Raw genomic sequence first — 21,825 nt, 5'->3', positions numbered from 1 at the left:
GAATTTGAGGGTTTTCCTTATTTGATGAAATTGATGCTAATTGAGGACTAATTGATATTGATAATTGGTGATTGGACTTCTTGAACTTTGAATTGACCTTTTTCATCTCATATTTTTCCAATTTACCATAGTGGGCCCGGGGTCTCTTTTAGAGTTATTTTGGGATTTTTCTGAAAGTATAGCAATATATATATCATTAGATTCGTAGTCTAATGTAGATCGTTTAAATTGTTAGACTTTGAGCATTCGGAGGCTATCCGGAAGGGGAAAGCCCAAGTTTGACTGTTCGAGGCTCGTGTTCGACTATCGGGCTTACCTTTGTTAGACTTTGATTAGCGATTCACATATGTTATGTAGTATTTATGGGGAAAGCATGATAATCCTTCACGCATGGTGTGGATTTGTGATCCAATTAGGTTGGTATAATTTTCTATTTTGTGGGCTTGTCGCCATTATTTCCGCAATTATTGACATTTAGTGTACTTGACTACGTGATTGTGACGATGTAAGATTTGCTAGATGTATTGTGGTAATTGGAACTGAATATTCGATAAGTTTCCATGATGGTTTGATAATTCATGTAAGAATTGAATTGACTTATGGTGCTTTTTGATCTCCATATCATATTCATTAGCATTGATTGTATTTGACTCCTCATTCTTGCATTCATACATTCATTCATGATGAACGAGTTGTGGAAATAGTTTGATGACAAAGTTATGGAAATGTTTTGAAAGGAAAGAAAGAGAAAGATGAAAGTTGTATTTTTATTGCTATCGATCCGAGGTATGTGCGTATGTATAGCGACAGAGTCACAATTCGAGGTATGTACGGAGTGGCTACTACATGGACACCGCGGCTCCCCAGAGGGTCATAATTGTTGAAGCGACAAATGCTTACAATATGTGTGTACAGGTTTGAGTAATTGGCCATTGCATTGCACGGCATTTCATCTCATTACACTACATCCCTCATTATCACATCAGACATTGATCCATTGGATTTGTTGGTTTGTACTCCTGTTGTGGCTTATTTTGAGGAATTACTGAGGACTTGGCAAACTTGTGGTATAGAAGCTTAACCTTAGGCTATGACTTGGTTTTTGTGATATTTGTAACTCTTGATGGTTATTGTTTGCTTATCTGTTTGACTTTTTGATTATATGTTTTCATATGCGTGAACTAATCTTAGTCGGCCTATGATGCTTACCGGTACGAGTGTGTACTGATACTATTTTTGCTGCACTTTTTCTGAGTGTAGAGTTTGAGGTTGGACCTTCATCGAGACCTCGATTCTAGCCTTGAGGCTGAGATTCCGAGGGTGAGCCACCTGCCAGCCTGCAGCCCTGGATCCTTATCTTTTATTGTCTACTACTCTATCCAGTAGACATTGTTTCTTTATGTTTCAGGCTGATATATTATTTCGAGACTTGATTTGGACTAGTTGTTCTTGTACTAGTGACTTCTCGTCCTTGGGGAGCTGTATTTGACTTATTATTCCGCATGTTCTGTATTTATCATATGATTTAGACTTATTAATGATTGTTCGTATATTTATGTTGATCCTTAAACTGATTAAGTAAATTGGTTAAAGGGATGGTTCGCCCACCAGGGGTATTAGTGTGGGGGCCATCATGACCCGCGATTTGGGTCGTGACAAGTTGGTATCAGAGCCCTACGTTCACCGATATCAGAAGTATAAGAACATGTTTAATAGAGTCTTACGGATCAGTATGAAGACGTTTGTACTTATCTTCGAGAGGCTATAGGACACTGGGAAAATCCCATTCTTTCATTCCTTTCGTGCTACTTTGTTCCAATTGGTATCTAATTTCTCCTTTTATTCACTCACAAATGGTGAGGACCGGTGCTAGAGCGGCGGTTGATGAGGTACCAGTGTCGGTCGTCGGGGTAGCGGCACGTGGTAGAGTCCGAGCTAGAGGCAGTGGACGTAACAAAGGCAGGGGGAAGTACCGGCTAGAGGCAGGGCATCCGTGGTTGGTCAGGCCCAAGATAGATCCGTCTCTCTCGAGCCACTGATAGATCATCATGAGGAGGTCTTTGAGGAGGAGGAGCTGGGATCAGCACCAGCTTAGCCTGATATTACTGCTACTCCAGTTCTGTCTGATGCTTTGGTTCGAGTGTTGAACCTGCTTGAGGGTCTGACACACTGGATGGTCAGGGAGTGAGATTGGTTGATCAGATTCCAGAGAGGTTCCGTGCTCCAAGGGCACAGCCAGCTGCGGCTAAGGCTCCCTATATAGATGAGATTCTGGGACCTGAATTCTTTCCTAGGCTCGTAGCAGGCCCAGTGATGACTGGCGAGGACTATGAATGGAATCAGATCTTTGTTTGTCTCCTTGGCCAGAACTTCTAATGCGGGTTTGTTTGTACATTGGCTTCAAATATTTCGCATATAGCTTAGAATCATTTGTCTTTGGCATTGATAATGTTGGATGTGTGAACAGTTTTTAAATTTTTATCCCTAGGTCAACTCAATGCACATTAAGGGCCTGTTTGGAAAGTCACCCAGGTAATTGGAATTGGGTATAATTACACAATTTGGCATGTTTGTTTGACCAGGTAATTACACAGTTAGGTGGGAATTGGGTGTAATTGAGAGGGTGTAATTACACTCTTCAATTCTCAAGGGGGGCTGAGAATTGAATTTAATTACACCCTGTAATTACAGGGTTACCTTTTGGTTTATTTCTTTTTAATTTTATTTTAATTTCTTTTGTATTTCTATTATTTAATTTATTTTTTATTTTATTTTAATTTCTTCTCTTTTCGGATTTATTCTTTATTTCTATTATTTAATTTATTTTTTATTTTTTATTTTTAATTATTTTTATTTTTCAAAATATATTTTTATTTTTATAGTATTTATATTTCATTTCCTTTCTTCTCATTCACAACCTTTACTTCTTGTGGTTCCTCGTATTTTTTTTTTAGTTTTTTATTTTATTCATTTAGCATAACCGTCTTAATATTCTAATTTTTGAAACTACATCTCTTAATATTAGAAAGAATGAGTCATTAACAAACTTGGCATATAATAAGTGATGTTATTAAAGTAGAATTTCGTTGTGAAGGAGGTTATAGACTTATATTTTCCCTTTCTTTTGAATTATAGGAGTATTACTTATGTTGCGTTAAAACTTATGAACGTTGGAATTTGAAATAAGAGTATTATGTTAAAAAAAAAAAATCTTTTGGATTTTAAATTTGGGTTATATTTTCAATTTTAAAAATATTTGCTTTAGTACTATTGACTTGTTATTTCACATTGCATGTTGTTTATTTTTCACTTACAGTTGATAGAATTTTGTCAAACATTTGAATAATGTTATGGCATTATATTTATAAATATTCTTTTTTGTCAAACATCCAATCCCATGATGTTCTCACAAAAAAGGTATGCTTTTAAGTTTTATAATCAATTAAAATTAAAATATTATTAATTTGAAATTATATATCAATTATTTTTTACAATATTAGTTACAAATATATGATTATTAATTGTCATATTTTCATGAAACAATGTATTATTAAATAACTAATTTTATATCATTTATAAAGGCACATATTTTTTAAATATTAATTTTAATTTTTTTATAATCAAATGTTATTTTTAAATTAAACTAACTATGTAATTACACTTGTGCAACCAAACAACATGCTTGTAATTACACTGTAATTACATTATGACAAACAAACAGGTCATTGTAATTACAATATTGTGTAATTATTAGGCTGTGTAATTACTAGGCTAGTAATTACACCAATTCCAATTACCAGGTGGCTTTCCAAACAGGCTCTAAGATAATCCGCAAAAGACTTTTAGCACTAATAATCCATTGCAAGATAAATTACATACATCAGTGTGAACAAGTGCTCTTCGATGTATATAATTTATCTTTGGATTATTAGTGATACAAGTGAAAAAAGATACAAAGGGAATTATATATGTTGTACGTTGGAGATTGCATGTTTTTAAATTGTTCCCTATAGAGCTCTGGTAGTCGTAAACATAACAAAATGGTTGAGCATGCATGCAACTTGCAAGGAACAGAATATGTATGTTAAACTCACTTCTAGGCTGCTGTAACATTTGTCTATTTGGCCTGCACTACAAGACACACTCATCATTTGAATAGTAACTTCAACACCAACTAGTAGGAGGTGATCGTTTGTCACCTTTTCTTACAGATTGCTCTGAGAGACATTGTTTCTTATTACTCCTAAAGTTTATAGGCGTTTTGGGTATTTAAGGTGTCTGTGTCTCATTCCCAAGCCTTGTAAGGACCTTAGTTAATGAAGTAATGGTTGCTTGACAGTACACTCGCCCCCAACAAGAAAAGGATAAAGATACAATTCTTACGAAAAATTGTTTTAAAAAAAATCTGATTCACTGAAAAGTATCAACTTTGTTTCAATTAGCTATAAGATGTTGCTTTATCTGTTATGCGACTGAAATTTTGTGTGTTTGTCATGTTTATAGGTACTGATGTTGATGAAAAATCTCTCTTTCAATTTGACAAGCCCCGAGTTTGAGGACCATGTAAGTACTTGACCTTATAAGGTACTCTTTTTTTTTTTTTTTTTTAATAAGCATCTTGTCAGTTTCTTTATTTCGACTACTGAACTACTTGTTTGATCTTAGTAGATATCCCGAGAAATTCACCTTATAATGACATGTCAGATAAATTGGACTTCGGTCATTTTATAAGCTAGATCTTCTCTAACACCCTCCTTATTAGTAGGCGCATTAGCGCATTATAATTTCTTGTGCTTTGATTTATGTTATTATTTGCTACTTTCTGTACTTTGATTACTCTATTTTATCTGTGCCGCTTTCGTGATTTGCATTTCCATATCGCTTTGAATTCCTTGATTATCCTGTTTTACTGTGTCGCTTGCATTATTTCATTGCAATATCGTTTTAAATCTTTTAACCTTATCTGACCCCCTTTTTATGCTTCTATTGAGCCGAGGGTCTCTCGGAAACAGCCATCCTACCTTGGTAGGAGTAAGGTCTGCGTACATTATACCCTCCCCAGACCCCAAGATGTGGGATTTCACTGGGCTGTTGTTGTTGTTGTTGTTGTATCTTCTCTAACACCCACATGCTTGGTGGCTCTTTTTTTTTTTTTTTTTGTTGGTCAGCTTTGGCAGATAGTTAGTTATGTATCGTTGCAGACAGTTAGATTCAGATATGCAGGATCCTTTTCTCGTGTGGGTGTATCCATTGTGAAACTTATGGGTTCATCTGAACTGCCTTATATGTTGGCTTGTGTATATGTGTTATTGTTAAAAGATCCACTCGATGAAGTATGAATAATAGATCACGGACCCAGTAAATCAAATGTCTTGTGGTAGAATCCAGAATTCAAATCCTAGATCTGCCTTTGCTTTCTCCTATGGTGCCAGACGAATTGAGTTGGTGCACTAATTATTCAGGCTGAGCTTGGTTTAGGCATTGATTTATCTTGGTTTGCTCCACGGCTTTTAAAGTGGGCGTCTCAGTTGTATCTTACCGTATTTTGTAGCAATACTTTTAGTATCGTATGCAGGTAAAGTATCATACTATCCCTTCTTTTTTTTTTCTGGTGAAGCACATATTTAGTCGGTTAATGAGCCATTTTAGCTCAGTATAGCTTGCACTTGGCTCGCCTTCATTTTTGGTGAAGTAGAGCTTGAGCTCATTCATGTCTGTTGAGCCAAGTAAAATAGTTCATACTTTCTGGTCTCTATTATGTTGAGCTTTACTGCCTTAACTGAAGCTCATATGGTCCAGTCCCTCTTCAGCTGTAACAGGGTCTGACCTCTTGTTTCTTGTATCATTCTCTAGCAATATTGCTAAGCCGGTTTTAACCGTCTGACAATAACAAAGACTCTTAATTGCCATAACAATTCTGTCCTGTGATCACAGCATCGTCAAACTCGCAACCTGAAAGGTAATCCATTCTTAGAGTTTTGGATGAAACTCACAACTTATTAGAGTAATGTAATTAAAGCTCAGCAACTTATTAGTTTTGCTGTTCTATCTATCTTCTGATGTTTGGTGCAGAAGAGGTTGCTCTCAACATAGAGCCTTGCTGAAAAGCAGACGCAATCCCAGCCGCCTTTTGCAATTGACCGGACAGGGAACGCAGAGTGTCTTTTTCGTGCGATGGAGTTAAGGCTAGTAACTAACTAATGCAAGGTTGCGGCTTATGCATATGGTGGGGTGTGTTACAAACATGCTGATCAAGAGCCTAGGCTGCTGGTCTTTCAGGATTGGTTGTTGTGTGTCGCCACCTCCCACCTATCCTACACTGCTGCTGGTGTTTGCATGTCGTCTTGTGTACATAGTTTTTTTTTTTCAACAACGCCGGGAGTAGCGTATACCGTGATCGAGTCTTATTGTTGTATGTAGATTTTATTGAGCTTGAGCTGTATGAAGTTTTCTGTTGTAATAGAATGGAATAAAGAATAAGATATTTATATACTACCAGTATATTGTAACCGATTTTATGGTTATTGCCGTTTGAATAATTAAAGCTAATTAGTTCTCTATGACCTGTGACCTTCCAGTGTTTACTGGCATCCGTTGCTTCTAAAGAGTATGAGGTCACTATAACAAATATGATATTTAGCTACGAAAATGTTAGCTACGGTGCAAAATTTGTCACTAATTATTCACTTTTCGTGACAAAAGTTACATTTCGTCCTTAAATACATGAGGCACATATTTTTAGTGACGAAACACAAAATTTCGTAGCAAAGTTTTGTCCCCTAAAGTTTCCCTCCAAAAAATGAGTTGGCGCCATTTATTGAGTACTATTAACCACGAATTTAAAATTATCAGTGACACATTATTTTGTCATTAATGATGTACCCAATTTGCGACAAACTGATTTTCGTCCTAAAATTAGTTAAATTTTGGAGACGAAAAACTTTTGTTGCAAAAACTGTGTTGATACATTAGCGACAAATTAAAATTTGTAGTTAAGCACTGTAAGTTTTAGCTACAAAATTTTATGTTTAATTGTGACCTTAGTTTTTGTCACTAATAACATAAACAATTAGTGACAAACAATTTATTGTCTCTAATCAACATGCGACTTAGTGACAACAAATTTTTGTCACAAAATATGCAATGTTTTAAATAGCGACGATTAAAAAGTTCTAGTTGAATGATTTAACTATTGGCGACGAAAAATATTCGTTGCTATCAATGATCTTTGTTTACAATTGTTTATGGTGACAAGTTATCGATGTTCGAGTGTCTCCTGATAGCCAACATTTTTCGAAAAACCATGATATTTATGAAAAAAGCAAAGCGGGGCGAAAAAATAAGGAATGAGATGATGTTTCAAGTTTGGAAATCAGCCAATTCAGACGTTTAAAATATGGTTATAATCATATTTAAATTGTGGCTACTTTATTGCAATTATAGTCAAATCTGCAAATCAAATTCAATTCTAGAATCAATTTCAAATACAATTTATAATTTAATCAAATTGAGTAAAGTAGAGAAAAATTAATTATTAAATTAATTCATTAAGCTTCTTGAACTTGAACAAAATAACACATATTCGTAAAAAATAGACTAAATATAATAATACACCCGTAAATGATCTGTATGTATGTATGTATGTGTGTGTGTGTGTGTGTGTGTGTATTAAAAGTACGAAAGCCCTTAGTGAAATGTCGTTCATCCTTTTTACCCGTGAAAAACATATTTTATATTAGGGAAAATGCATAAAAACACCCCTAGACTTGTTTCCAATTATCAGTAACACATGTATACTTTGCGGGGGTCTCATTACCCCCTGACAATTTTAAATTGTAATTATTACCTACGTGTTGAGGTGGCAAAGAGAGTGCATTTCACCCTCTTTGAGAGAGTGAGATAGTACAAAATAATGTTAAAAGTTTATTTTTGAATATTAATTGTTTTTTCTTTTCTAATTCTTTTCTTTTCCTTTCCATTTTCGCCTTCATAGATTCAAATGGAAATCGGGTCAAAGTATTCCATATTCAGAATTAAAGAAGCATATTTCTGCTTTCCCTAAATTAAATACTCCTATGGAACTTAGGAATTGGCAAATGATATGGATGGTTGATTAATATAGTAAAACCTTAATAACGAAAGATCATCCTCCATAAATGTAATGAAATACTAAGATAATTAACTCCGATTGCTTGAGATTTTCCAAGCTTAAACCTAGTTATGTTTACACCATGAGTAGAAGTTCAACTGATGAAATCAAAACAAATAAGATTTTTGGTTAAAGAACAAAATCCATTTGCAGATGTAGTCGATAGAACAAAAAAAAAAATCAATTCTTTTACAGAAGGGACTAATATCCTATTAATTGCTATCTCTGTTGTGGTATGGCAGAGATGGCGGCGAGGGACAGTGGGTATGTCGACTAAAATGTGGTTCCATTTTTAAGAACATGAAAGATATAGAGGAATCACAACAATTTGTTCTTTTTTAATACGAAGAAGAAGGTGGGTCTATCGTTAATGGTGAGTGTTTAGTGGTTGATCTATGGGGTTTTTTGGCAGTGAAATGAAGTGTTAGAATTTTGTCAGTGTTTAGTCATGAATGGTTGGTGTTTAATGGTTTATATATTCTGTTTTTTGGTAGTGAAATGAAGGGAAGTCGGAAAAGCTCCAAACTCCGGCCATGGCAAATTTCAGATCAAGAAAGGAGCCGAAAAAGAAAAAAAAGGAGAATCAACAACAACTACCCTGTACATCATTTTCGTTGGCGATCATTTTCTAGTTTTTCCATAAACAACAACTTTGAACCTTCAACAAAATTTTTGAAGAAATCGTAGAGAATAATAAAGAAGTAAAAAAAAAAAAAAAAAGTAAAACAAAAGATTTAAGTGAAAAAACACGCCAGGCGCGTGGATTTCACCACTTAAACACAAATTAGGTGGTAGCGTTTCAGGGGGTAATAATATCGTTTAAAAAATAGCCGGGGGGTAGTGGGATCCCTGTAAAATATAGGTGTGTTGCAGCAAATTCGGTCATAGTTTAGGATTTATTTTAGCCATTTTCCGTTTTATATTAAGCAAAATTGTAACTTATTGTTACTGTCTAATATTTAGGACATCGAAATCAACTTAAATTTTAGTTATTAAAGTTTTCCTTATTTGAACCACATAAGAAATCCTAAAATTTAGGATTTCAATCAATAGAATTATATTTTGTACAAATTCTTTCCTTATTTTAATTTTATAGCACAATAAAAATAGCTCACATGTTAGAACGTCTAGAGAGGTCTTCTTCTTTTCTCACGTACTGTTTCTTGACTTTTGCCACTATAAATTGATTTTTCTTGGTATTTATTTATGTTAAATAAATTATTTCCATGTTTTTTCCAATTCTGATTATGTTTGTTTTACTTTAGAGGTAAGTAAAATTTTGCTTGGTATTTATTTTATGTTAAATAAATTATTGCCTTTTTTTTCCAATTCTGATTATGTTTGTTTTACTTTAGAGGTAAGTAAAATCAATAATTTATTTTTTCTTTTTGAATCTGTGGTGGGTGATTCAAGCATTAAAATAAAAAAAGTTTCTAAAAACTTTTTCCAGTTATATCATCTCTCTCCGTTCTTGATTGTGTTGGTCAATATCCTTTTTTATTATCTTAGCATTATCAATTGTTTATAGATTTTGCTCGTTAAAATATAAAATTTGAAGATATACATACTAATTTAACATAATTATATACTCACCCGATATCAATCAATCTTTCAATTGAAGTTCTAGTGTCATTCGAATCCGTACACCGCATTACACACAAAATATATGTATCTACGGGTAATGTAACTTACTTTCATCACATGAATTGTCTGTCAAAGATTAATTCTATTTATTTTGAGTAATAGCAACAATTATTTCTCGGGCTTTGAGTTTGAAATCTCTGCACCATTCTCTTTCGTGGTGAGATAAGATTTGTAGACTTTTACTTCGAGTCTAATTAGTTTTAAAATAATTTTATTATTTGAATAAAAGAAAAAAGACGATAAGAAGAAAAACTAATCCTGATTGAATGTAATTAGAATTTAATGTAATTTAGACTAATCCTGATTGAATGTAATTAGAATTTAATGTAATTTAGACCCAGGTCATCGGGAAAATTTAGTAGAAGTTAAAAAGATATAAACTTAAATGGTAAAATCATTTTTTTTTTTGTTGTGTTGATATACTTTTTGAAATTAGAATTTTAAAGCTGAATACATTTAGAAGTAGGAATGGAACACTTCTATAGAAGAAGCTACTATTCCATATTTTTATTGTAAAGTCTTTAACTGTATTAGGTCGAAAGTATGGTTGAAGCAAAAAAAAAAAAAAAAAATTTGACATATGACACTACAGAAAATAGGGACTAGTATCTTTGTGATATTACAATTAGTCTCAAGTGTGATTGTTAGATTGAAATTTTGTATATAAGTGTTAATTCAACTGACCAACATAAAAATAATTTTATTTCGTATGCAGGCTAGTTTTGAAGAAACATACGGTAATTATATATTCTGATAAACTTGGAATGTCTTGGATACTTCAAATTGCAAAATACCCAGTCGCAAATTTTTTAATATTAGACTGCATAATTTCTATAATATATTATATGCTTTCTTACATGACTAACAATATATTGAACTTTTAAAATGAATATTCAAGAGATGAAAGAACAGTTATAGCGGCATTGTACATTGTCGCTATAATAAAACATAGAATTGGCAACGACTTTTTAGGAACAACCACAAAATGTAGGTTAATTTCGATAAATGGCAACAACTCAATTTTTTTTTAAATAATGAGTTTTTTCTTGTTACCAGATCTTGTAATCTTGTTGCCATATATTACTAGTTAATATAATAAATTTAAATATAAATACATTAACATTAATAGACTTTTATTGTCGCCAAAAGTATCACTGTTGTTGCTAAAATATGTACTCCCTCCGTCCCATTTTAAGTGTCTTAGTTTAACTAAACATAAAGTTTAAGGAATAAAAGGAGACTTTTAAATGTTGTGGTCCGAAATTAAATATGTGCATAATGTACGAAAATGTCCTTTGAATCTTGTGATTTTAAACTTGTCATGACGGATGTTTGAATTATCAATTTACTAAATATAGAAAATGATACTCTTTTGGGGACAGACCAAAAAGAAAATTAAGACGTTAAAATTGCGACGGACGGGAGTAATATATATTTTTTTTAACTGGAATTTGTGTTCTAAAAATCATTAATCTTTTTCAAATTTGAGGGAAAAGCTATCGCGGCAAAATTTTCCCTCATTTCTCCTTTTACGGTTTTTCCCCAAATCCTTCCCTCTTATCTTCACACGGCCTTTAGGTTTTATCTTTTAGAATCACCTTCCCAATCCCATCAACGTTTCAGTCCAGTGGCTGGAGCTTCGAATTAGGTATGAACGAGCATTGGCCTTATCCCAAACCAGAATTAGGGTTTCAAATTGTAAGCTCCTTCCCCTCTAGTTTTAATTGTTTATAGTTTATGATTTTGATTCCTTATCTCTAATTATTTCTGCTTCGGTTACAGATTGATATACAAATCAATTACTAGGTTCTTTCTCTTCCTTACCTTTTTATTTCTTCTTAGTTCTTCTGTTTTTCCCATTTTTTTTTTTAACTGAAAATTGATATTAAAACTAGAGCTTGATAAATTGGGACTGAATTATCTTGGCGACATCTACAAGCAGTATAAGTTGGACTATATCAACCAGATATTACCCACAGGGGTCTTTTACTACTTCTTTACGTGTCAAAGAAGGGTTTTAGGCCAATTCTTCTGATGTTCTGAATCTGTTCCCCTTTTCCTTTTTCCTTTTTCTTCCCATCTGAAGCTGATTATTTAATTTCTGAATTTAGACTTATCCGAAAGAAATTCTAAATTTACAACTTTTGGTTGAGATTTTGGCTTGAATCGGAGGAATTTTCTTTGATTGCTAGTTGTTAATCTAGCATAAACACATATGGGACTGCCAAATGCTTGTCTTTTTAGAGAATCCCTCCATGTTAATATTGGGCACCAATGCAGCTTGCCCTCCAGCTTTTCGATTGAATGCTTGAATGAGTGATCACTGCAACTTCATGCTGCTCGTTATTTTTCTATGATGGGGTTTCTCCTTTTCAACAAAAAAATACATTTCTTGCCAGTATATATCTAGCTGAAGTGGACTGCATAATTATCAATCCCCCAAATTTATTGTTGTTGCTTAAAGAAGTGTATGTTCAATATACAGATAAGGGATAATGGAATCATGCTAATCTGAGACAATTATGTTAGCTTATTGCAGGTCCAATTTGGAATTGTCAAAGTCCCAGTTAGAGGTCTTGGCTTAACGCAACTCTGAAAAAACATTTTAAATTACTACTTAGGAACTCATAAGAAATAGAAAAAGATACTATTATGTTTACTTCTTATACTAGGAATTTGGGGTATAAAAAATGAAACCAATATTTAACTGTATTTAATGGTATTCTTTTTTCTTTATTCTAGTAGTTCTAATATGTTATTCTTTTTTTCTTTATTCTAGTAGATCTGCAAACGTAGTTTCTTTAAGTGCTTTATAAAAAAATGGATAGCTTTTTTAAGTCCTAGTGAGGGTCAGTCAGCTGCAATTGTTTTAAATCAAGGTTAAATGAGTTGTCCAAGGTATTGTGACTTGATCTTTAATTAGTTGTGTGTTATGTTATGTGATTGTGCTTTGGATCCCTTCATTGTTCTTGATATCTAAGAGTAAATGATATTTAGTTGAATCATATGACTAAATATTTAGGAAGGATTGATATATTACAGTCTTATCAAATGTAACATTCAAAGCTTTCTCCTTTGGCAACATGTAGCTGCAGTAGTGTAAAAACAAAAAAGAGAAAATAGCATGTCATTTATTTATTTTGCTTATTAAAAAAAACAAAAACAAAGACTCTCACTAAAGAAGATGATATTTCATCACCTGAACGTGTATGCATGGCTAAATGTAAGGTGGTTATGTTAAGCTTATTATTCTAATAATTTGTATTGTACGATGATTTGCACAATAGTGCTGGTCAGTATTAATCCTTAAATGGTATTATGTGCATCTAACTAGTGTATTACCCACTTGTACTACGTAATTAAATCTGAGTTTTGGTATTTAATCACGTGGTTGAGGTATGGTCAGATGATTGATGATGTTGTCTTAATTGTCAAAGAGTAAGTGATCTTTATTTAGTTGTATGCTTGCTTCACTTTTGGTAGTGTATATTTCGCAATAGAAGAAATTGAGTATATTATCAATTGCTCAGGTACAATTTGCATATTTAAGTTGAGGAGATTTTCATATCGATTACGTGGAGTGTGTACTCTTATTCAAATTGCATCACTCATTAGGTCCTTTGGAGATCAATGGCTACTCTTTCACTTGTGACTGTCGTCTCTGCCATATTACGATGAGCCTTTCATTCAGTACAAAGTCAGGCTCAAAACAAGTGTAAGCCTCTTGTGTTAGAATCTCAATTTCAAACAAGTCCAGACTTTGGATTTTTTATTGCTTGATATATCTTGCTTAATAATATTCGGCTAAAATAAACTTGTGCTACCTTGTAACCTGGTACTTTCCAACAACTTATTTGAAGACAAGCTCAATAGTTAGTATTTAGTTTATTAGTTTTTTGAATGTTATAAAATAGTTATTTCCTTAGTTATATTTTAAGTTTCTAAGTTGCATTATGTTCAACAAGATTAAATTCTTGATGGAATTCTCAACATGATCACTAATCCAAGGGTTGAAAGTTGAGGGAAGTCGTACTGGTAAAGTCATAGCAAGATGGTGAAGGTGATTTGGATCTTATATCTTATGTTTCTATGGTGCTTATTTTACTTGTGTCACTGTCATCTCTCTCTTTCTCCAGTATGTTTCTACTATATTAGAAGAGTGGGTTATGATTTGGGATCGATATTTTAGGTTAATGTTGTTTAATTTCAATTTGAGGGCATTTTAGTCTTTTAACATACCTAAATGCAACTTGGCTTTTTTCGCTGAAACTAAATAGACACGTATCAGCTGGATACTTTTAATGCTTCTTGCTCATTCTTTTGCAGTTTTTCACCCTCATCTCCTCTGATTTTGCAACTCTCCAGTTATACTGGTGATTTTAGCATTTAATGAAATATATATTACATGCCCATTGGGCTATATTGACTGCTCTTGCTGCTTTGAATTCAAAAATGTTATAGCTTATGGGACTCTTTCAGCTTTTGGAACCTATTAGGTGGTGAGAATGGGCTATTCAAAAGCTTAAAGTTGATATCTTTTATTTATGTGCTGATGCAAAATTTTGCTTGATTAATAGGTGACGATATCCTTAACTATTGATATTACTATTGTAAATTCTTGGAACTCGCATGCTTCAGCTTTGGCTAATTTAGGAGCCAAATCATCAATAACCAAACTTCTAACCTGGATCACGGATCCATTAAGGTATTCACATAGACACCAAAATTTGTTTTATTCCTCTATTTTGTTACCATAGATGGACTCTGTGATTGTATTGGTTGGGATTTTCTATATTTTTATCAAGGTTCTAGATTGAGGATTTCAGGATGGTGTTGATAGTTGCAAGTTTGTGGTTATAGACTTTTTATGGGTTCTTTTCTTCATGAATCAAAGGAGCAGAGCTTCTATTTGATTTCTCTTTGTTTATTTCTTCTCCTCCATCATCACCTTCTTATTTATTTTCTTTCATTCACTAATCCCATCACCATTGCTATGAATCGAAGTCCTTATTGATCAATATCTATTTTTGTGGCTTCATTGTTGGAGCATAAGTAGCATATTCAGAAACAGATGAAACGTCCACTACTGCTGATCACCTTCAGATAGAGCAAGACATGACATTTAATTGGGAAAAATCTCCTCACTTCATCTATGAAGTTGACTAAATACCATTATTTCATCTCCATACTTAGAGGAAAGATAATCATAGCTCTAAGAGCTACCACATTCTTGGTGAAACTAGAAAAAAGGTACTGGTAGCTACAGTTATAGAAAGGAAAATAGAAAAGTTCCATTCTCTGTCATTAATAATAAAATTAATTCAGTGATAAACTTTTGCTTACTTAGTTACTAATGAGATTTTTTCATTTTGATGAAAAGCAAATGCAACCACGTTTAAAAAGGCAAATAGAAAAGCCACATTCTCTGGTTGTGTTCTCTTACATTTCAACATGTTAATGTTTCTTCTTTTTCCACGATCTCAAGTTCTTTTTCATAAGGCTTTTGCCTACAAAAAAATGATTAGGCGTGCGATAGTTGATTGGTCCTTATTCATTTGGTGGTAATTATAGCCCAGGTATCCTAAGATTTGATTGCTCCCCTCAATTGGGAAGTGGCAGCCCTTCCGAATTTGGACAAAAATCTTTTTTCCTTGCTGGTGTGGTTAATGCAATAACTCAGGTTAGTTCTTTTCTCTCTTCTTCTCTTTTTTTTATTTTGACAAAGTAAGCATTTTAATTGATAAGCATCCTGAGGCTTCATATCATGGAGCTAAACATAATCAATAATTTGCTCTTATATTTTATTTCTATATAATGCTTATCCCTTTGGAAAATCTACTTCAATTAGTTACCACTGTCTCAAGTCGGCTACTCCATTCATAATGACGAGCACCATGCTGAGACAATGTATTTGCTAGATTGCTCCAAGATTTTCTGTCATTTACTTCGACATTGCGAGTTTCATATGATGAAAATCCAAGCAATAAATGGTTAGAATTTTTTTCATTTCTAAACCTGTTTTATCCAAACTGCACGGTCCCCAAGTAAGCTTAAATGTTCCACGTACTGTAAACTAGACATGAGTTTCCTGGAAGTTTAATAATGAAGTTGTGTAACTTCTCTTTCATTTTCTTTATGCAGGAGTTGTGTAGCAATACTCTTGAGTGTGTTATCAATAGGTTGAAAATGGCAGCTCAAAATTTTCTTTCGCTCGAAACAAGTGGAAGGAGCTCACAAGATAGGAGAGACGTTATGATTAAATTACATTGTATTTTTCAAGATAATCACATTTTTATCACAAGACTTATTATTTTGTCATTAATTGATTATATTTGTGATAAAACATAGTATTTGTCCTAGAATTGCCTTATGATTAATAATATGATTCATTCTTTAACTACAAATTAAATTTGTGTTTTATCATAATTGTTATTGTCACTAATCACGATAATTTATAGTGACAATTTTGTTGTGTCAGTAAAAAAAAGTATCTTTAGTGACGACATGATTGGTTTCAACTACAAAATTATAAGCCTTTTCTGTAAAGCAAAGTTGTCACTAATTTATACATTTGGAGACGGAATACCTTTTCGTATATAAAAGGTTGTCTTTGCTGACGAAATTATTATTTTTTAACTGCGAAATATATATAACTTTAGTGACAATTGGCGTTGTCACTAATTAAATTGAAAAATTAGTGATGAGGAAGTTTTGTCGGTATTAATAACCTTTTTAGTGACGAAAACATACTATCAGCTACAAATTTTTTATACTTTTCTTGACGAATGAGTTTGTCATAAATATTATGCATTTTGGGACAAAAATGAATTTCGTAGTTAATGCAACTTTATTTAGCGACGAAACACTAAATTGTCTTTGTATACATTTAGCGACCCGCTTTTAGGGACGAACGATTGACGATTTTTTTTTCGTCACGAAAAATATTTTGTGACGAAATATAAATTTTAAGTGATAAAATAATTCGTCACTGATAATCAAATTTGTTGTAGTGGGTATTGGCTGATTAACTTGTATAGTAAATACTTATTTTCACCAGGCGTTCATATGAAATCATATAAAGTTGCACCAGAGTCCTTATACGAATTATTAATTATATAAGGTTATTATATATAGTTACTTAAGTGATTTAATGAGGTAGAATGCATGTTATTTAATCATCGTTAAGTGTTACTGTAAAAGTAAATGTGTAGACACATATATGCATTTATTGACTTGGTATAAATATCGGGTAGCGTAAATTCTTATCCATGTATGGCTGAGCCTGAGCATCTATAAATTAGTATTGTTTAGCACGTGAAGCATAAGGGACAAGTTTCTTTGTCCTTATTAGGATGAAGTAGGAAAACCAGTAAAAATTTATAAAATACATGAGTAAAGAAAAAAAAAATAGGAAACGAATTCTGGAAAATTGGGTCCAGAGGTTTTTTTCATAGGAAAGTTTGGTCAGCCAAAAACCCATGATGAAAAGAAGTGGGCAGTTGAAGATAGGCCACTAAATGGGCTATCGAAAATGTCATCATCATTTAAATATTGTTTTCTTAATTTCACTATAATATATAGCAATGGAATCTTGTGTGAGGTTGTGAAAGGGATAGAAGTACAAAATAAGATAGGTAAGTACAGAACACAGAGAATTTATGGTCCTCCATCTCTTCTAGTTGTACGCATGCTAAGTGTAATCATAGTAATATATTCAACCACTCTAATTGGAGTATTTCATGACTCAACATAGCATTTTGGTACGTCCTCAAAAGTCTGAACTAAAAGAGAATGTCTTTTCACCAATAGCATTTTGATCTGGTGTCGCTCTCTATTAGTTAACAAGATAAGATGATTTCCACTAGTTGGTGATATAAATTATTAGATAATGCGCTTGTTCTTTCCTTGTACAAGAATTTACAAAGGGATTTATAATGATACTACGGGTTTAATAATATCGCTAAAGCTACTCATATATACAATGCAGAAGGGGTGAGAATGTAGCAAGAATTAAAAGAGACTTCATACAGAAAATTACATTTGCTGCACCTCAATCCAAGATCAATTGGTATCTAACTATATATATATATATATATATGATTCTCAACTAATCCCGAGATAAGTTAACTCGGAATTATATTATTATTTTATCCCCGTGAGATGGTGGAATAACTAATCCCGAGATAAATTATCCTAAGATAACTTGTTTCCAACCAAACGACCCCTAAGTGTTAAATTCTGCTGAAAGCCTTTCAAAAGGAGTGGTCTTTAATTTTTACCCTTCATTTTTTAAATATTTAACTTGATCTGCCCTTGCCTTCATTTAATGAAACTTTTGTGACGTAAATACCCTTCCATCCCAAATAGCGTAGCTTTCTTCTTCCCAAATAGCGTAGCTTTCTTCTTCAACTCCTTTTCTTCTCTTCCTCTACAACTTCATCCTCCTTTTTATTCTATCAATGGTGGAAGAGCTATCTTCTCTTTATAGCCTCCGAGAACAAACTCCAAATAATGAAATGACTCTACCGTATTTGCCTTTAAAAAGGGTTTCAGCAATTGCACGCGGGTCCCAGGTTTTAAAAGGTTTTGACGCCTACCTTGGCTCAAATGAAAAGCTTACTGCTTTGTTTTACTAACTGCAACCAATTAGGATTTGAATCCTTTCAATTTATACCTTATGCTCCTTTAGTAAGTTGAACGTTTATTGCATTGACCAACCAATTGATATCATTATCTTCATTTCCTTTTTGTCATGTTATCTTCTTCTTAGTCCTTTATTCTTCTTCTCATAGTCACTGCCAAGTAAATCATTAAGTTCCAAATTTCCTTTCTCATTTTCCCAATTAATCATTGGTAAAATGGTTACTCCAATTGATCATTTTTCTATCACTCAAAAACAATTATTGGCCAAATAATTTAAAAACATTGGTTCATTCAATCACTTATCTCATGGAGTTATAATTTATTTCAAGCTATACCAATGTTAGTCACAAGTATTTTCATGACTTTGTTACACTTGTGTGGGGCACCGCCTGACTCTGGTTTGATGAAATTGCATCCTTAAATTCGAAATGAGTCCGAAGTAATTATAGAAATTTACGACGCTTTACAATATAATTGGAAGTTTTGCCTTGAGGCAAACCTAGTTGATTTTTTATATAAAAAATAAATTGAACAATCATCAAACTAAGTTTGCCTTATTGGGAAAAATTTGTAAGTGTATATAATAGGAAGTTTTGCCTTAAGGCCTAACTTTATATTCCAAAGTTAGTCAAGTTGGGCCTTAAAGCATAACATTAGATTCCAAAGTTAGTCAAGTTAGGCCTTAAGGCATAACTTTAGATTCCAAAGTTAGTCAAGGTAGGCCTTAAGCACTAATTTTAGATTCCAAAGTTAGTCAAGTCAGGCCTTAAGGTATAACTGTAGATTCCAAAGTTAGTCAAGTCAGGTCTTAAGGCATAGCTTTATATTCCAAAGTTAGTCAAATTAAGCCTTAACGCATAATGTTATATTCCGAAGTTAGTCAGTCAGGCCTTAAGGCATAACTTTATATTCCAAAGTTAATCAAATCAGATCTTGAAGCATAACTTTAGATTTCAAAGTTAGTCACAATTTCTTTTTTTCTGGAAAAAACTATAATTTCCTACTCCGAAATGCCTTTAGTTTTCGGGAGGAAGGGTGTAATATTTTTTTTTTTTTTTAATAAAAGTCCACTAGGCTTTTGGCCTAGGGCTAATTTTATAAATTTTATCAAAAAATCCAGAAGTTTGTACAACTCTAGCCAAAAGGCTAATGAAAATACAAAATTTAAACTAATGATCAAATTAAGACTTATAACTTGTCTTAATTTGATATTACAAATTGTTAAAAAATTACTAATAGAATGAAATTTGAAATAATTGCTCCATAAAGAACTTCTGTTTCTATATCTCACATGCTCTATATTTGGCCTTCTCTATGCACCAAGGCAGTACATTTTCTAACTAATGACCAGTTCTCAGTAGGATGAGCATCCCGGGGTGCTAATACCACCAACTAAGAAACAACCACTAAATAGAAACTGTATGCCCATGTGTACTCAAGAGGTCTGTTGTGTTCCATGTGCTCAATCATTTGGAGCAGTAATTCCACTTCATGTCATTTGTCAAAAGTGCTTCCAACTAGTTGCAATTTATGCTGGTAAAACTTCTCAACATCCTGATTACATTGTGTTTCGCTGCTTGTTGGTATTCCTTCAGTGTGGTTGTTCTGTGGTACCTGTTGAATTAAAATCCTCCATTTATGTTAGTTTGTGTACCTGCAACCATTAGCAAACAGTTAGTGTAAACCAAATCCTTCACATTCTCCTCCCAAAGGATTTGAGTGTGAGGACCTCCTTTTCTCCCACCTTCCCCCTATATTCAGTCTCCTTAACATGATCTAATTCTTAGACAGGGCAGCTGTAATTTGTCACTGTTCACAATTCTTTTACAGTGGCTCTCCATGTCATGAAAGGAATTGAATTGTATGTCCCCTGTGTCCAAAGCTAAATTAGCCAAGTGATCTGCTAATTTGTTTCCTTCCCTATAAATATGCTCTATCACCACCACTTTTTCCTCACTTATTCTCCAAATTTCTTCCACCATAGTAATGATTTGCCAAGGAATTTCCCATGTCCTTTGAATAGAGTTCTTCAGCAAAAGTGAATCTGTCTCTATCCTTATTTGATCCCATTGACTGTCTTTTAAATACCTGAGAGCCTGTAAAATGGCTAGGGCCTCTGCCTCGGTGTTGGTGCTTTGAAGATCCTCTATTTCTCTAGCTTGTGCTTGTATCACATCTCCCCTTTCATCCCTTACACAAAAGGCCCATGAACTCCTACCCGGGTTTCCTCTTGAGGCTCCATCAGTATTGACTTTTATCCATCCAATATCTGGAGTTCTCCAAGTCACCGGTGTTACTCTTATCTTTGGAGAATATCTCTGTAATGCCTCAACAATCACACTCCAATTATATGGTGCATACCTAAAATTTCTCCTTCTCACCTTCATGAATTGAATCAAAGTATGCATCACCTGGTAAATGAGTTTTGTGATTGACACCTTCCCTTCATGTCTCATAGTGTTTCTCCTCTTCCAGAGTTCCCAAATAATAATAGCAGGGACAGCTTGGTTGATGCATTTGGCATGTAGTCTACTAGGCATATCCCACCATCTGTTAATTATTTGGGTAACTTGCAAATTCTCAGTATTTATTCCCACTGGTCCACAAAAATACTTCCAGATGGCTTGAGCTGTTGGTGAGTGTAAAAAGACATGGAAGGTATCTTCCACTTTTGGATGTTGACAACAATAGCATCTGGAAGGGAATTGGTGTCCTCATTTCTTCAACTTATCATCCAATGGTAGCTTGAACTTCCAAAATCTCCACATAAAAAAAGATATCTTTATTGGTAGTCCTTTGATCCACATCTGCTTATACAAATTACTGGGGTCTTTTCTTTGTCTGAGCAATTGAAATGCAGACCCAACTGTGAATTTCCCCCTCGAATCTAATTTCCAGAAAGCCTTATCTGCTTGGCCATTTTCATTTGGTGGATTAATGTGCTGCACAATATGGTCTGCTAGATCCTCGGGAAGGATTCTTCTTAGCAACTGTTCATCCCATTGTCCCACTTCTGCAGTTTCTTTTACAAGGATGATTGTGGGATCACACTCAAAATCTGGTGGAGTAATATGGTATAGGGCTCCCAGTCCTGTCCAATTATCAAACCAAAAATAAGAATTACCTTGTTGAAGCTTCCACCATATCTCATGTTCCATCTCATCTCGGTATTTAATCATCTTTGTTACACCCCGTACTTCGAAGAAACACTGTTAAATTTGAATGTAAGAATGTCGAGTTACGACTAGGTAAAACAACTTTGGAGTATGAGGAATGAGGCATTATTAAGTATATTGTTTAAATAATGGATGATTATGATCTTGTAAGTCGTAATCGGGAAAGAGTATTTTAAAACACAAGAATATGGTCATTATCATGTATAATAAGTG

At 33.5% G+C, this 21,825-nt stretch overlaps 1 protein-coding gene across 7 annotated transcripts; it reads left to right on the top strand.

Moving 5' to 3' along the window:
- Positions 1 to 11,341: 11,341 nt before the first annotated feature.
- On the top strand, positions 11,342 to 16,155 carry LOC132640648 (uncharacterized). Of its 7 annotated transcripts, none has more exons than XR_009582315.1 (5): positions 11,342 to 11,491; positions 13,324 to 13,508; positions 14,371 to 14,498; positions 15,370 to 15,473; positions 15,935 to 16,155. XR_009582315.1 is itself a non-coding variant. In XM_060357326.1 (4 exons), exons 1-4 carry the CDS (start codon positions 13,845 to 13,847, stop codon positions 16,139 to 16,141), a joined length of 453 nt encoding a protein of 150 aa, XP_060213309.1. In that variant the 5' UTR covers positions 13,515 to 13,844; the 3' UTR covers positions 16,142 to 16,155. The 7 variants fall into 7 exon arrangements, 2 of the variants coding, with proteins under 2 accessions (XP_060213309.1, XP_060213310.1); XR_009582313.1 differs by having other exon boundaries at positions 15,365 to 15,473; XR_009582316.1 differs by having other exon boundaries at positions 11,354 to 11,491; positions 13,409 to 13,508; positions 15,365 to 15,473.
- The last annotated feature ends 5,670 nt before the right edge of the window (positions 16,156 to 21,825 follow it).

Source organism: Lycium barbarum, chromosome 5 (genome assembly GCF_019175385.1).
Source record: "Lycium barbarum isolate Lr01 chromosome 5, ASM1917538v2, whole genome shotgun sequence".
NCBI classification, from domain to species: Eukaryota; Viridiplantae; Streptophyta; class Magnoliopsida; order Solanales; family Solanaceae; genus Lycium; species Lycium barbarum.
This window is presented reverse-complemented; position numbering and strand designations above follow the sequence as displayed.